General features: G+C 34.5%; 1 protein-coding gene across 5 annotated transcripts in view; it reads left to right on the top strand.

Annotated features, from left to right (window-relative positions):
* Positions 1-16,028, top strand: part of LOC149072895 (tRNA (32-2'-O)-methyltransferase regulator THADA) — a 240,872-nt gene that overhangs the window by 32,975 nt on the left and 191,869 nt on the right. For all 5 annotated transcript variants that reach the window (XM_089246909.1, XM_089246911.1, XM_089246910.1 and 2 more), the window contains exons 5-7: positions 886-1,580; positions 4,840-4,949; positions 10,077-10,160. In XM_089246909.1, coding sequence (XP_089103035.1) covers positions 886-1,580; positions 4,840-4,949; positions 10,077-10,160 — 889 coding nt within the window. The remainder of the gene's footprint in view (positions 1-885; positions 1,581-4,839; positions 4,950-10,076; positions 10,161-16,028) is intronic.

The raw sequence follows: 16,028 nt of genomic DNA, 5'->3' as shown, positions 1-16,028 counted from the left end.
CACACCAAACATTAGCTGACTACAGTGCATGGATTAGAGAACTTGGTTCTTCATCTTTATTAATCTTGCTATTCAAAATACTTTTAGACCTCAAATTAGCACAGTCTATATTTAACGTTGTTTTTCTAATAATTGATTCCTCAATATTGTAGTTTTTTTCAGTGCCAGCATAGTGGGTTTTGTGTTGAAAATCTCAAAATTTTGAACTCAAATATCTGAGTGAATGTGTCACTTGGAATCTCAAAACTTTTTTTATATAAAAACTAAATTTGATATATTCATACCTATCCAGCCCTTTGCAAAGTATTGGCATATCTGAGATTTATACACCATTTGATTTTTTTTCTGATTGGAAGTGTATGTATTTAGGATCAATGTTTCAAAAGTTAGTATAGTGAAACCTGTTCAAGACAGAAACTTGTCTTGAACAGAATTAAGAGATTATTCCCATTGATGATTAGTGTTTTGATGTGTACTTTTATAAAACAACCCTGTCTGAAATGAAATATTACTTCAGTCTTTTGACATTCTGTTTTATACAGGTTCCACTTTATAATTTTTAAGTTTTTTTTATATTTAACAGAAAGAAAATACACTTTTTTTTCCCTTAACAATTCATTGCTATTAATCAACATCATTGCATATTTTCATATTATATCTTTGAACCTACTGCTAAAAGTAAGCTCTTTTAGTGAAACATGTATCCAATACTCTTTTTTTAAAAACAGTTGGAAAAAAAGAGTTTTAATGTTTATTCCACTGATGTTCGTATTTACAAGTATTGAATGATACATAATTTATGTAGCATGCTAATAATATGGAAATGCATTCTATCACATGAAAAATTGATTCATTTATACATGTATATTTGACTTTTTTTTTCAGAAATGTGTGACCAAAGATCTGAAAATGTTATCCTTATTGCTTCTGATATGAGTGAAATGAAATCATATGATGTCAATCATTTCCCTTTTTCTTCATTTCTATCTGAAGGCAAAATTACTGAAATGATAGATCTTGATACACTTGTGAAGCAATTTCATTTTAATAGAAAACTCCAATATGTTCATCTGGTTATTTTGCATGGACTTGTATCCCTCAGGAAAATTGACTGTCTCACCTATATGATCACCAGTGGAGAAAACTCAAAGTCATTTTTAATGTGGATTTTCCCACTGATTTATTCATCATGTACACCACCTTGTGAATACTACTTTCATGCATTTCAATTAATGCTTCATTGGATTAAATGTGTTGATCATTTCTTTGATGTTATATATCAAAAAAATGAAAATTTAAGAAATACTGACAATCAGTATTTTTCACAAAAATCAGAAATATTGAAAAAAATATTGAATTTGTTGGAAGCCAACTGGGAAAATCCAATCAGGGGAGTTTCTGAAGCTGTGAAAAATATATACAAAATCATTTTTCGTATAAACATTAAAGAAAATCTTTTTTTTAGTACTGAAGTTTATATACATGATTATGTTCTCAAGGAAATTATGAAATTGAGTTGGGAAGTGAAAGGAAAATATATTGTTCTCTCCACTGTTCTACAGCATATAAACATAAAAAAGGTAAATTTCAAACTATTTATTGGGAAATGTGAATTTCTTGTTTATCTGTCTCAAAAATAAGCATTTTCAATTTTTCCACACAAAAATTATTAAAATTCAATTAGCAGTTCCCATGATAACTTTTTTTCTTTCTATGTACCTTATTATGTCTGTAGCTCATATTCTAGTGGAATTAAAACTTTCTCAACCTTATAACTTATAGTGTGAACTGCAATATCTTTTTGATTATTTTTAACAGTTTATTGCTACTGTTCAAATGAATATATCAAGTGCAGCCTTACCCAGATACTTGAAAGTTTTGGAAATCTTTACTGGTTACTTTTTTGATATGAATGAAAAGTTTCATCTCTCATGCCCAGAATTTGTCATCCTATTTACATTAAAAAAAAATTGCCTCCAAGAACTTTGTCAGAAATGAAAAATGCTCAAGAGATGAGTTTGATGCTTAAGGTATATTGTTTTCAGCACTCATTGTGAGTTCCGGAACAAATTATAGACAAGCACCTCGTTGGGCAATTTGCCTGTTGTGGCGTTGTATTTGTATTTATCAAGATAAAACTCTGTGTGATTTGGTGTATACTCTTTCTTTTTAGATATATAATTAATAGTACTAAATTTTTAAACATATTCTGATAAATTTTGTAAGAATCAAAGAGTTCCTAACAGTCAGCAGTTTACAACAGTTCTCCATTGATGCCTGCATCTCAGTTTTTACTATTTGACTGAGGAAATTGTCCTGAAAAAGTTATACATACAATAAAGCCCAATGTAGTGAAGCTCTGCAAACCATGAAAACATATTGTTGTAGATTTCTTAACTAGGGTTCCATAGGCTTGGATGATAAAACAATTAACTTATTATCACAAAAATTAAAAACTTTGCCTGATTTTAATTTATACAAAAATTGCCATACACACAAATCCGAACTGAATTTTCTCGAGGGATACTTCATCAGAACATGCCAGAATTTCCTCGTTAATGATGGAAGAAACACGCCACCTATTTCGTCAGCTTGGACAGGCTTTATTAACCTCATTCGAGACAAAAAATGTTTTTGTTGGTATCAGGAGAGACAGGGCAACAATTATCCAATAGTGTTTTGCAGGGATTGCATAAAAAGTTTATTGTTTTATTACAGTAACTATACAACCCCTTTAAACACGGATGACACATCTGAGTACTACACGTTATTTGGAAACTTTTTCTAATTGAAAGTATACCTCTAGGATCAACGGATCATCAGTAAAATGCCATACCCCCGTTTGGTATGCACCCTGTATATAAAAATGTAAAAAGAATTTAATTTTTGAGATTTTTTTCATTGCACTATATATATGATTATGTTGTCCTGAGGACGGGTTCCCCTCTCATGAGGAAGCTAAACATGCATCTCACTACTGACAAGCTTCAAGCCAATGTTTTTTTTTGCATGTCTGCATACCTTATTTATCCGCTTTGCTTGCAAGCGATTGGCAAGAAATTCAGGTGATCTCTGTTTGATGAATCAGTGACAAATGTGGTAGCCTTGTTCTAGCCTAACCACATGTTAAAAAAAGGAAGGAAAGAAAACAAATGAAAGAAAAACGGTATAATACATGAGTTTAAGATAGAGATGTACTTATCTCCTCTTATCTATAATACTTACAGAGACGATAGATTAGGTATGAAAAATAGATTTCTCTTTTCACCCTCACCTACCAGTTCTCTTTCGCTCTTAGATATATATAATAGGAGGTAAAAAGAGCTTTTTTGAATTTTCCGCTGGTGTTTGGATACAATATTACGTCCTTGATCGTAAAGTGGTTAAAATAATCTAAGCTAAGATTGATGCATATTTTTGGCTCTTTGAGCCTTCGCAATTTCATCTATATTGCAAGAGCTGCAAATACTTTGGGCTCTATTTCTTCTCAGTTTTCTCCAGAAAATGGCACAGCATTTTTCACTGTTATTTTTTTTCTAATTTCTCTGGAGCATCTTCTGCTGTATTTCCATTACTCGAGTCCACTAAAATTATTCAGCAATAATTTTGGTATTAGTCAAGGTGCTGAAAATCTGTAGTGAACTTGTCCATTTCCACAAATTCGGAAAATGTAAATTTCTAGCTTAGGTGCTTCTTAATACTGACTCAATGTTCTGAAATTTCATCTTCAACATTGTTCCAAGATTGATTAAGTTCGAGTGAACCACCGGAACTGATTACTTCATCACTGAGATGACTAGTTCTGAACCCACTGCTTCCTTGAAGCAATTTTGAATTATCTGTTGGCTAAATGACATCCACCTCCTGTCAGTCATAGTATATATCTGTGTATAATTTGCAAAATCCATCAACACAGGCTGTAATTCGAATAATACTTTCTTATCAATTTCTTTCACCTCCAGGAAAAAAAAGCCAAATTTCCGTGGAACAAAAGGAATTTCCATATTTTCTTTTTACAGTCAAATTGGGCTTGGCCTTCGAGATAGCTTTCTGAAAATTCATTCGAGACAGAGGGGAAAATGCATTGATTTAGTACAGTAAATTCAAGGAATTTTTCATTTTTCAAAGTATAGAGTTTTTTGAGAAAGAGGATCTGTGCCCCCCCCCCATCATGCATATATCTATGTAGGCAACATGTCTTAGATTTTCATATTGGTGCAAGGTGAGCAGAAAGTTCATAAAACTTCAAAAATATATGAAACTGAAGAAACTATCATATTGAGGTGAGATTTTCAGAGTTAGTATTGTCAGCTCTGGGATTTTTTTTTTTTCAAGGATAAATAATTTAAAAAAATCACAAACAGGTGGTTCAACCACTAAAAATATGCTGCAGGAAGATGCAAATATAAGATGATTATAAAAAATTGAGTGTCCGATAAACTTTTTTCATGCAAGTGGATAACATTTTTTCTGGGGGAAAAAACAAGTTTGTGTAATAAGAAGCTTTGTTGGGCGTGAACACCTGATGAAGTAACATGAACGAGGTAAACCAATTATTAAACACATAATATTTTCACTGTTCGATGTACAGTTATTGCTTTTTCTGTGCCTAGGCCACCCACAGACTATTTTAATAAATATTTTTTTCTGTCGAAATAAATCTCACATGCTGACAGTACAAATTCTGCCAACTGCACCTCGATGCAATAATCTCTCCATTTTTATTGATTTTTAAATTTTTTACAGACTTTCTTCCCTTTTTGTATTATGATGCTAGAAGCTTTTGATACTTTAAAATGAGTAATAACTTTATTTACATTTCACAATTTTCTGTTATAGCTTTTGCAAGTATATCCTGACATTCCCTTTTCTGTCATCATGAACATGAAAGCAAATTACATTGTTTCAGCTGTTAGTGAAGTATACAAAATCCTAGTTTTGACAATAATGTGAGTATTTTTAGTTTCAATTAAGGTTTAAATTGATCAGGTTCAGGATATAGAAGAATACTGAGATTTAATTCAAAATTTATCTGCTTTTTAACCTTATAAGTGGCAATTAAAAATCACTAAACTTTCCTGAAAATTCCATATCTTTTTTAACGAAGTAGGCTTTCTGCCGATTTTCTGCAGGCGCAAACTAAGGGGTGTAAGGAAAAAAAGTTATCCAATTGAGAAATCTTTTATCAAGGGCGAACTTTACAAAATATCTGGCATTGTCAGTTCTAAAATAAGAAGCTTTTATGGAGGCGAGATATCTTGTCATTGTCACTTAAAGCGTTAAGCAATTAAATTTATAAGCTTAAGTTATGAATAAAAAAAACTGAATGAATATGGTATACATAGGGGTAACTTCCCATACGACATAGCACAATTTTACTCTAAAAATGGTTTGAGTGTTGAAAATTCTGGTGTAACAGTGCTTTATGGAACAGTTTCACCCTTGTGGGGTTTTACTGCATGCAGGTGCACATGACTTAGATTGGCACTGGCTTTACTTCTGTTGATCCTTTACAGACACGACTTGCAAATCTCCAGTTATTTTAATGATGTCTATTAACAAGCAAGAGTGATAATGGGCTTTTAATGTGTGGGTCATCTGTGAGGATAGCAGTGTGCAAGATGTTACTTGAAGTGAAGGATGCAAACTCTGGTGAACTTGATTAATAATTTAATGCAAGGATAAAAAAAACAAATTACAGCAGAAAACATTGAACTATACAAGCGAAACATATTTAGTTGGAATGCATCGTGGCAAAGTTGTGTAGCTTCTCAAGCTACAGTCTCGGCCTCAAAGGATAATATGTTATAGTTGGTAGCGTGTCAAAGTGTATGAGTCAGTGTACACAGGGTGTCTACCAACACCAACACGGGAAAGTCACGGAAGTCCTGAAAAAGTCACGGAATGAGAAAAAGGTCACCGAAGTCCCAAAAAAGTCACAAAATTTGATTGAAGGTCACTGATTTTTGTGATTTTCCAGAGACCTTTTTTTTTTTAATTTTTTCCCTAAAATCTAGGCTTTGGAGAAGCTGTGGTATTCAATATTTCTTTCTTCTCTCTTATGTTCTATTCATTCTTTTTTTTTGCCCCGGAGGGATGGATGGGTGAGTAGCAACAGAATAGAACAATGCCAATATGTAGCCACCATACATTGGAGCAGACATTATATGGGTGGGGCAAAAAAGCTATTTAAACTGGATGAACGAAAAAGAACTTTTCTTTCTTGGCTTGTCTGGACCTTTCAACATCTGTAATATCCCCCCGAAAGCAGTGTTCTCAGGATCATATGATAATTCCTAGAGGAGGGCGGGGGACTGTAATAGATCATGGCAGTAAGGAGTCCTCTTGGGGACAATATTGTTTTTCCCTAGAAAGGACATGATCCCTCCCCCCCCCCACATCATCAAACAGGGCTGTTGGATCTTTAGCGGGTCCGCAACCCAGAGTTTTCACTGAGTGGGTGGGGGGCTCTGTAGTAAATTTATAGTATGGAAAACAATGATGGTGATTGTCCCAGGCTATAGGGCTGCAGCCCTGTCAGCCCCATCCTTGTGGGGAACAGGTCAAAGGGCACCAATCCCCCCCCCCCTCCACGAAAGAATTTGTTTTTAATTATTCATTTTTTTATTTATTAGTTTTGATCGTGTTGATCTTTACTGACTAGCTATAGCGAACGATGAAATCATACGTTCAAGAGAGTTCAAGAGAGTTCAAGAGAAAACCGACATCAGACTTGTTTGCCATTAATTGGATTGCGACATAACTGTTAGGTCAAATTTAAAGGAGTACCACAGTGCTTCCAAAAGTATGCGTCGGGCTTCTAGGAGCATCGTGGCGAGCTCAGAATATGGATTTGTGCCCACAAAACCTATGCTTTAAAGTGTTTTTTTATATGGTGAAAAAAACTGCCAAACGTCTTGGGAAGCCGCAGATGATCCCTGAATTACGCAAGGGAGGCAGCTGACAAAAGAGAATCATTGGAATACAGTGACAAGCTTGTGATCTAGACAAGAGATCTTTAACATTTTCCCAGTCCCGAGCACTGCCTGTACCCATCATCAAAAGAAGAGTACGTCATGTTTGGCATACGAATGAATGAAATCCGGATGATTTTAATAATTGAATGAAATTTGCATAAGTTGTTTAAATGAAACGTCGATCAATTGCTCGCGAGCACAAGATTGGACACAAGCATCAAGCACTGAATATGGTCTTACATTAGACCCGTAGCTTCTATCACCCCTCGAACCATTCGATTGCCCACTTTAGGAAACACTGCTCTATTTGGCAACGTTGTTTTCAAGCACAACATAATTTTCTTATATTCTTCAAGTAAATGTATTTTATATTTGATTTGATCTCGTTTCAGCATTGATGCTTCTAAGCAACTCTTGAACATTCGATTTTTTACTTGTGAGATGAAGTTTCTACGAGTGTAATATTACCAGCAGAATGGCTTATAAATACACGTCTTCTATTTTTTGACAAGTCCAGCAAGAACAATTTTTAACCATTGCATTTTGAAGGGAAATACGGAAATACTATGTGTGGAGGAGACATATTGCTGTGCATTCTTCAACAATTATAGAAAAGGAAGTTGACAAACAATGAATGACATTTTTATATTATTCAAGTGTACATAAATCATTTAAATGCAGTGTATTCCCATATTTTTTTTAAATATTGACAATACATATTTTTTTCCATGTAATAGCATTAAGGGCACCTCATTTGCTCAATATAAAAGTTCTCTCCCCAAAAAACCTTTTTCTTCTGGATATTTCATTGCTTGTCAATTGAAGGGTTAAATGAGCTTTTTCAATTGACTTCCAGTAGTTTGGTGATTTTGGTGATCTGGCACATCTTGGTCTGATATGTGCCGGATTAACGAGAGTCTACTGTATCATAATGTCAGAGCTCAATTCATTTTGCAGTATACTATGGAAAAATGCATTACAAGGGGTTTAAATTATTTTTATATAGTTGAATTCAAAACCTGCAATCCTTTTTAAACTCCTGATAAATTTTTGGAAATGCATTTTGTAGGCAATGCACAATTCAGAAGAATAATTTACAATACCAAGTATATTTTGATCACAGAGAGTTGGCACATGCTTACATCATGCCTTGTCACGATAGACAATTCTATTCATTTATTTTGGGTCACACGTTTGAAAGATACCAGTCTCTGCACATGCAGTATCACATTCTTCATTAGCCTCTAATATTGTGTTGGTGACTTTTTCAATTCTTGTTTATGTTTCTAAAATGAGCATCATGCACAGGGTGATTGATTTTTGTTTCAATTGTAAAAAAATAATTTCCCCTCAAAATTATTTTAATTTCAAGTCATATGATTTAAATGCTATTGTAGATTTCCCATGACTGTGCTGTGGTTCAGTTTCAAATACTGTGTGTGAAATCCTGGAAAATTTATGCACAGCCACTTTCAACAACTAGAACCTGCTTCAAAAATAACCATGTTAGAGGGGGAGCTCCATAGAACAAAAAAGTTTTCACTAATAATATTATTCACAGAAAACCATCTTATTTCATCATCAATTTTTTTTTAGTTTCTGTTGCTGCAAATGTGGGGCACCCACCAAGCGCAAGGATGTCTTATCGCATGAGCCAACCTAGTTCGAGGGCTCTCAGGGCATTGAGACCAGTGCTGTCTTGATGCATGTGCTCAAGCTGGCATCTGAGGTGCATAAGAGAACCTGATGATTATGAGATCTGCTACTATGATTTTTGAGTGTAAATATGTAAACTGGCAGGCTGGTAATATCACTTGGCCTGGAAGGGGGGGGGGCATTGCTCTTGAGATTGTTCTGATTGGGACCCCATGATAAAGAGATACTGGGGCTATCAGATTAATCAGCCGAAGTAAGTAAACTGTCAAGTTATCATTTGCAGACAGGTAGAGGGGCCCCAGAATATAACTTTTCTGTGCGACTAACCAATTGTTAAATTTCCAGTTCATCACAAGATAGTTTTGTTATTTTGGATCTGTTGATATATCCTTATTACTAAGGATGTGTGTGAGTGTAAGTAATTATTTCCAGAATATTAAATTGAAGACAGACACATATTTAATTGAGATTTAAACACTTAAAGTGAGAGACAACATCTTTTGCTGTTCAGACTTGAGCAGCGATGTTTTCTGTACTGTTGCCAAAACTCTGAAACTAAATACTTGACTAATAATGAGTTGCCAGATACCAAAAACAGAAATAAATAAATAAATTGTTTGTCCATTGACATAATATTCTAACAGATAATCCAACACAACAAGAGTTGGAAAATGAACTCAGAACATTACTTTCAATTGACAGAATGAATTGAACAATTAGATTTAGAATTACAAATTTTCAATGAAATTAACATCCCCAGAAGTCGCCACATTACTCATCAATTGTTTCAGTCTTGAAAGTCCTGGTGTTCGATATTAGATTATCAGTTATTGTCAACAAATTCTTTGTATCGTGGAGCTTACATGAAGAAGCGGCTTGTGTGGACTTCAGGATTGTCAATGACAGGAGAGCTATTCCATGACTATAGAGGAATTTTTTTTGCTTACTCTACAAAGATCTTCATCACATTTATAATGAGTTTTACTCAGTTCCGAATTTAGAGTTATTACCTTCAATGACATTTTAAATTGTAGTTCAAAATAACAATTTTTGCAGTTACATGAACCTGAATATTGAGTGTGGATGTTTTGCTAGAAAATCTACACTGTTTGTCTCGGCAAATATGAATTGGTGCCAAATTGAAAGAATGGACCCATTTCATGATGTCACCATCTGCCATTTTTTTGTGGTCAAACAATACAATAATTTGAAAGTTATTGGATGTGTTGTTGTTTTTTAAAGTTACTTATAGATTATCACTTGCTATTTTAAAAAAAAGCTCGAAACTAGTCTCAAAAAAGAAAAAAGTAATTATCAAAGTTTGTGTTGCTATATTTTCTAATCTAGAAACTTGATTACACATTAATGATGATCATATATTATGTAATAATATAGATTCATCACAACTGTTTATTTAATCTTATTAATTATTTCTATCCATAGGAAAAGCTGTACAAAGAATGCACTTAAAATATGGCAACATCTGTTTGCTGCTCCTATAATGAATGCAGTAATGTGCAACAATGAGTATGTTGTTCATACACTTTGGTTACTTTGCATTTGGAATAAAGCATGCAATGAAATGATTGATTTGAAATTATTGTAAAAGAATTTCTTTTAAAACTTTTCTTTGTGACAAGTCATAAACTATTCTTCAGAATAAAAGAAGGCCAGGGCCGTCATTTCAACTTTTACCGGGGGGGGGGGGTAGGGGGGAGCAAGGCAAAGAACATTTACTCAATGTATTTATAGTTATATATATACACACCATTTTTAGTGTATTTTCAAAAGCCAGGACCCCAAATGATGGGCCTGAAGAAGGCAGTAAAACACAGTAAAGTATTTTTTTTACTTCAATTGTATTCATGAACTAAATATACTATTATTTTTTTTCAATCATTAAACTGCACAAATACCCAGAGATACATCTCTCTATGCACAAGAGAGAAATCCCCCCTCTCGGATGGCAAATCATCAATCGGGACTCAGCAGCCTACTAAGCTCAATACTAGAGCCCAAGTAATATGCATATGCAGTTGCATATTTTAGCACTTTTTCTAGTTACTGCATGTAAACGCATAAAATCACCAAAATTTGTGTATATTTTTAGCATTTTTTCCTAGTAAATGCAATATACTTATGTTTTAGAGATTATTTTTATCTTTTTATTCTTAAAATTCAATCAATTCTTTTTTTTTTGCACTTTTAAACGTATGTTTTCTTTATTTTTTCAGTTTTACTGCTTATTTTTCTTTCTTCTTAGAGCTTCAGTGCTTTTAATATCTTTTTTCTTTTTTTTTTGTGCATATTTTTTTCATTTTTGTGTATATTTTTCTTTTTATGCATATTTTTCTTTTTATGCATATTTTTCTTTTTATGCATATTTTTCTTTTTATGCATATTTTTCTTTTTATGCATATTTTTCTTTTTATGCATATTTTTCTTTCTTGAAATGAAACTTCCTTAGCCAGGGAAGTGAATTTTAAAATCCGCTATAAAAAGTGTAACAGAAATGATGTAAGCTAGAATGAAACGGAATGAGGTAAGCTTTCCTCTCCCCTCTCTCAAGAACCAGTTCTTACCAACACATCCAAATGGCATGGTGGTAAGACACTCATATACAGCAGTGAAGGTTGCCATCAGGTCCCACGCTCAAACCAGGGGAAGAATGTACAACATGATATTTCCGAAATGAGCTTGAAGGTGCCATCTATCGGTGGTTGCCTCATTTTCCAACGCAACTTGTTAATAGCAGTACATCACTGTATAGCAATATGGTGAAAGTTGTGTGGTGAAGTAGTAGTTCTGCAAATGAAATTATATGTTATGTTGGTGGTCATGGCCTCCATATATTGGGGGCTGACAGGGGCCTGGGAGTCATGGGGGCCCATGGGATGACCTTTTTTGGTTTTTTTCCTTTCAGATATGTCCCATAGGAAAAAACAGAGGACATTTTAACATCAGTCGTATCCATTTGTATGCATATCAGTAGATATCTTGAACTAAGTATTTCTATTCTTTTTATTGCAATTTTTTTTAACAATACAAATGTATAAGTAACCGGGAAAAAAAAACTGACAAAGAAAAGAACAATTTACAAGGCACCACTCTCAGAGTCTTCCTCCGAGAAAGGAAGAAAAGACATTGTGATTATCGTTCAACAAAGGCTATGGACCATGATAAAGCACCAGCTTTTGTATAACAATACCCTCCTTCCCCCAGTCCAAAAAAAAATCAAGGGGTTTCTTTTCCTTGCTTCTGAAAAAAGAAGCGACATTCCCCATCAGTCTTTTAAGGCACTGTACTATCTTGAGAATGTATCTCCCCACAAAACTTCTGGGTCGGACCGAAAAATATTTATCGTTCACATCTGACAAAATAGAGTTATTGAATTGTTTGAAATCTTTTAGTAAGTTAGTTGTATGTGGAGTGCATACATAAAGGATTATTTTTTTTTCCCACATAAATTAATTTTCAACATGGTTTCTTCTAACCCAAAGGAACGATAAGCAACACTGAAAACTCACATTTTTGATAAATTTTATTTTGATCATCTCTAGTTAACTGTAATAAATCTAAGGCTGAAAAGTTGAATTGTGTTTCCAGGGCCACAACTGCGGGGGGCATATGAGCAGTTGGGGTCTGGTTCCCCTGGTGGTGGACCAAAGGAGCATGGCCGCAACTGGGGGGGGGCAAATTTCACTCTTTAACCTCTCCTTCAGTATTATGGGGGGGGGGCAACAAAATGTGTGCTTGCCCCGGCTGACAAAACATCTAGTTGCGGCCCTTCAAAGGAGGCGTCAATTTGACACTTTAATCTCTCCTTCAACGTTTTAAGGGAGTGCCCAAATGCATTCTTGTCCCCGCTGACCAAGCATCTAGTTGCGGCCCTGTGTGTTTCATGAAGAGTGAAACGTTTAATTTTAATAGCCATATCTACAAATTAACAACAGTGATTGCCCTGACTCCAATCTACTGACGATTCTCCATCTCATTCAGTCACCCAAATGTTTGTGGCTACTCATTTTACCTGATAGCTTATAAAATTTACCAAACTCTTGCGAGAAACAGAGCGAATGTCGCAGAGAAGTACGAGCACACGAATCATGGAAAACACCTCGTGCCCTTATCATCCCCTCTGTGGTCACAGCTCTGCCCACATGTACATATTTGACACTGAATATTTGCATACTTCTTCGGTAGCATTATAAGTACCTTTGGTTCAGTACTTTTTGTAAAAATAGACACAATGTGCAAATTCTCTTAATTTTATACACGAGTGTAGTTATTTAGTATTATTATTTCCATTTACACACCAGGGTTGTAGTGTGCTTTCTCTGGGCCCCGGGGCAGACTTTTCCTTGGGGTCCCTCCTATTACTATGCTAAACAAATGGAAACATTTGTGGGGCCCCCATTCGGCTCGGGGTCCAAGGGCAGTGCCCCAGTTGTCCAAGGCTATTTACGGTCCTGCCACTCATTTTTTAATTCAATAAATTAATTTTTTCTTTTTTTTTGGATGCTTATAGAGAATTGCCTGGTATAATGGAATCACTTTGTTTTATCCAAAAAAGCGTTGTATAGAAAATTCACTTAAGAGGAATAATCTTTGATTTTTTTTTCTAAATTAAAGGAAAATTGAAAGTTTGGATAGAAATTTTGTTTTGTGTAAAAGAAGGTTCGTTATGTACAGACTCCACAGTTTCATACATGTGTTACACGCTTGCTCTCCCATTATTCCGCAAATAAAATGCAACCATAAAAGTCCCAGGAATCTGAACTCAATTCCCGGATCCCTGAAAAAGAATACGGTTGAACTAGATTATATTTCTATACTGAACTAAGCATATCTAAGTAATTTTTATCACCAGAAGCATGCATTTTAGAAGCTGCAATCGTTAAATTTTGAATAAAATTGATCTCATTGGATAAATTATTAAATTGCACACAGTGTCAGGGAAACACTTTCTGGATATTATGATGATATGAACTCGGAAAGAAAATTCATCTTGACTCCACCAGGACACGAACCCAGGCTCTCTCTTGCATACTGGTAAAGTATGCTACCATCTACACCACTGGAAACACGACCCTGCCTTCCTTATTTCATGCACTGTGGCGTTAGGTGCTGAAGTAGAAACATTAGCAGCCTCTCTTAACTTCAGGAAATGCCCCTCATTCCTCAGGTGCGACGGTAGAAAGATATAGACAGCTTTTCTCAGCCAAAGATATCAAAGAAACATATTTTCTGGATATTATGCTGAGGTGAACTCGAAAAGAAAAGTCATCTTGTCTCCACCGGGACTCAAACCCAGGCCCTCTTGCACAGTGTATTTAACCCTTTTTGCAGCATTGACGACATGTCTAGTGAATCTCTCTCTTTCCCCTTATTGACAAGCCCAGACATTTTTAAATGTTGAAAAAATTTCCATTAATTTGACGGGCAGTGAGAATCTGGAATAAACAAGTAACTTGAATTAGGTCTTTATTTTTCATTCATTTGAAATCATTCATTAACTAGTGGGCCACCATAAGTTTACGACGTGAAACCTTTTTTTTTAAACTTTTTTTTTCTGTTTCAAAACTAGGTCAATAAATTTTTTTTTTTTAAATTTTGAAACATAAAATTTGTAGTGATCTCTCACTTAATCGTCGGCGCAAGGGAACAAGAAAAAAAGGAGGCATAAGTGAGAGAAGTGTATAATGGAATAGCATATCTTTGACAGGGAGAGTGCATAAAATCTTATAACCGAGAGAAAAACAACGTAAGTGAGAGGGTTTATAGGTGAGAGATCACTGTACCTAGCTCAAATTGTTTGAAGGATTGTTTTATTAATATTAAAATTACTCCGAAGGAGAAAAAAAATTGATTTTTCTGCAGTTAAGTAAATTTTTCTAAATTTTTTATGAAATTACATTATTTCCAACAATATTGCAGAATAGTATGAGTATACTTGCTTGATGAACAAAGAAATTGATGAGATGCTGTGGATATCTTATCTGAGAGAAACTAAGGCTAAATTTGACACTGTGTATATATTCAGAATAAAACTAAGTGAAATCTTGATATAATGATATTCTGTGGATGAAAAAAAATATCATAGTAGAGCGGTTATCATTAAATTGAAAGACTGACATTGAATACCTACCACCAGGGCCGCAACAAGATATTTGATCAGCTGAGGCAAGCACCCCCATTTAATGTTCAACGAGATGTTAAAAGGTGAAATTTTCATCCCCTTCTGGTCCGGGGCAAGAGACCCGCTTGTTTCCCTCACCCCCACTTACGCCCTGTGCCCATGGACCACCAGAAATTTCCATACTATAATTTACTGTGCAGCCCTTTTGTGTACTACACAGAAAGTAGCTTCGCGGCAACTTAATAAACACTTTCAAAAGGTAGATAGCGCAAAATACCAATGTTTATCAAACACGCTCAAAAGAACAAAAACTGTTGAAGAATTTAAAAATATATAGCAGGGGAATTTCGAGCGAAATATGAAAAAATATCTTTGTATATACTGGTTTCAAATTCTATAAAACAATACTGTTATAGAGGGGATTTATTGAAGTGAAGGCTATCGCTGTATCGATAGTTGAACATTATACTAGGAAATTCCAAACAAGATTTAAAAAATATTATTGTAGAGGCATTTATTATCGAGTGTCGTTGTAGCAAGGTTTTGCTGTATACAAACTCTGTAGCGTACTTCGTAGGATTTTCTCATCAGGGGGCATAGATGGAGATAGACCTGGAAGTCTGGGGGCACGATGATGATGATGTCAATTCATATATACATTAGATCAGTCGACTCCACCTTTGACGCTGGGTGGTTCCCCCTCCCGTATCTCTGCCCATGGGGTGGGGGAACATTGACTCAGCATTTTTTTCCTTCCCGAAAAAGATTTCATTTTTTGTACTGCAAAAATAAACCATAATCTCAGCTCGGGGGGTGAGGGGCCCTAGCACTAGCCTGTGGGGGCAATGTTGGTGGTAAGTTAGTGAGTAGGAAGAACATGAGTATGGTGCTCTAGTTGTGTGCAGTTTGAAGTTAAAATAAATTTTGGTTGGTGCTAAGGGTATATTTATTATTCGAGCACTATATGCAGAATACTGTATTCACAAAAAAAATAATAATGAAATTTGAAATTAAGAGAAATAAGTTTAAAACTAATGAAAGTTTTTGACTGATTGAAAATAATATCTGATTTATCAATTCTTTCATCAGATTTGAGTTACCATTTCTTCTGAATAAATTAATATAATATAATTTGTTAAAAATATAATTATAATTTTTAATAAGTTGAAATAAAATGATCGAATATTATTATTTATTTGTAAATAAAAATCGAAAAGAATGAGAGTAGCTGCTTTAGAATTAATGAAAATAAGAAT

Source organism: Pholcus phalangioides, unplaced genomic scaffold (assembly GCF_987345545.1).
Source record: "Pholcus phalangioides strain wild (caught in Gottingen) unplaced genomic scaffold, Ppha-v1.0 ptg000017l_1, whole genome shotgun sequence".
NCBI lineage: Eukaryota > Metazoa > Arthropoda > Arachnida > Araneae > Pholcidae > Pholcus > Pholcus phalangioides.
The sequence above is the reverse complement of the archived record's forward strand: the minus strand, read 5'-3'. Positions and strand labels throughout refer to the sequence as shown.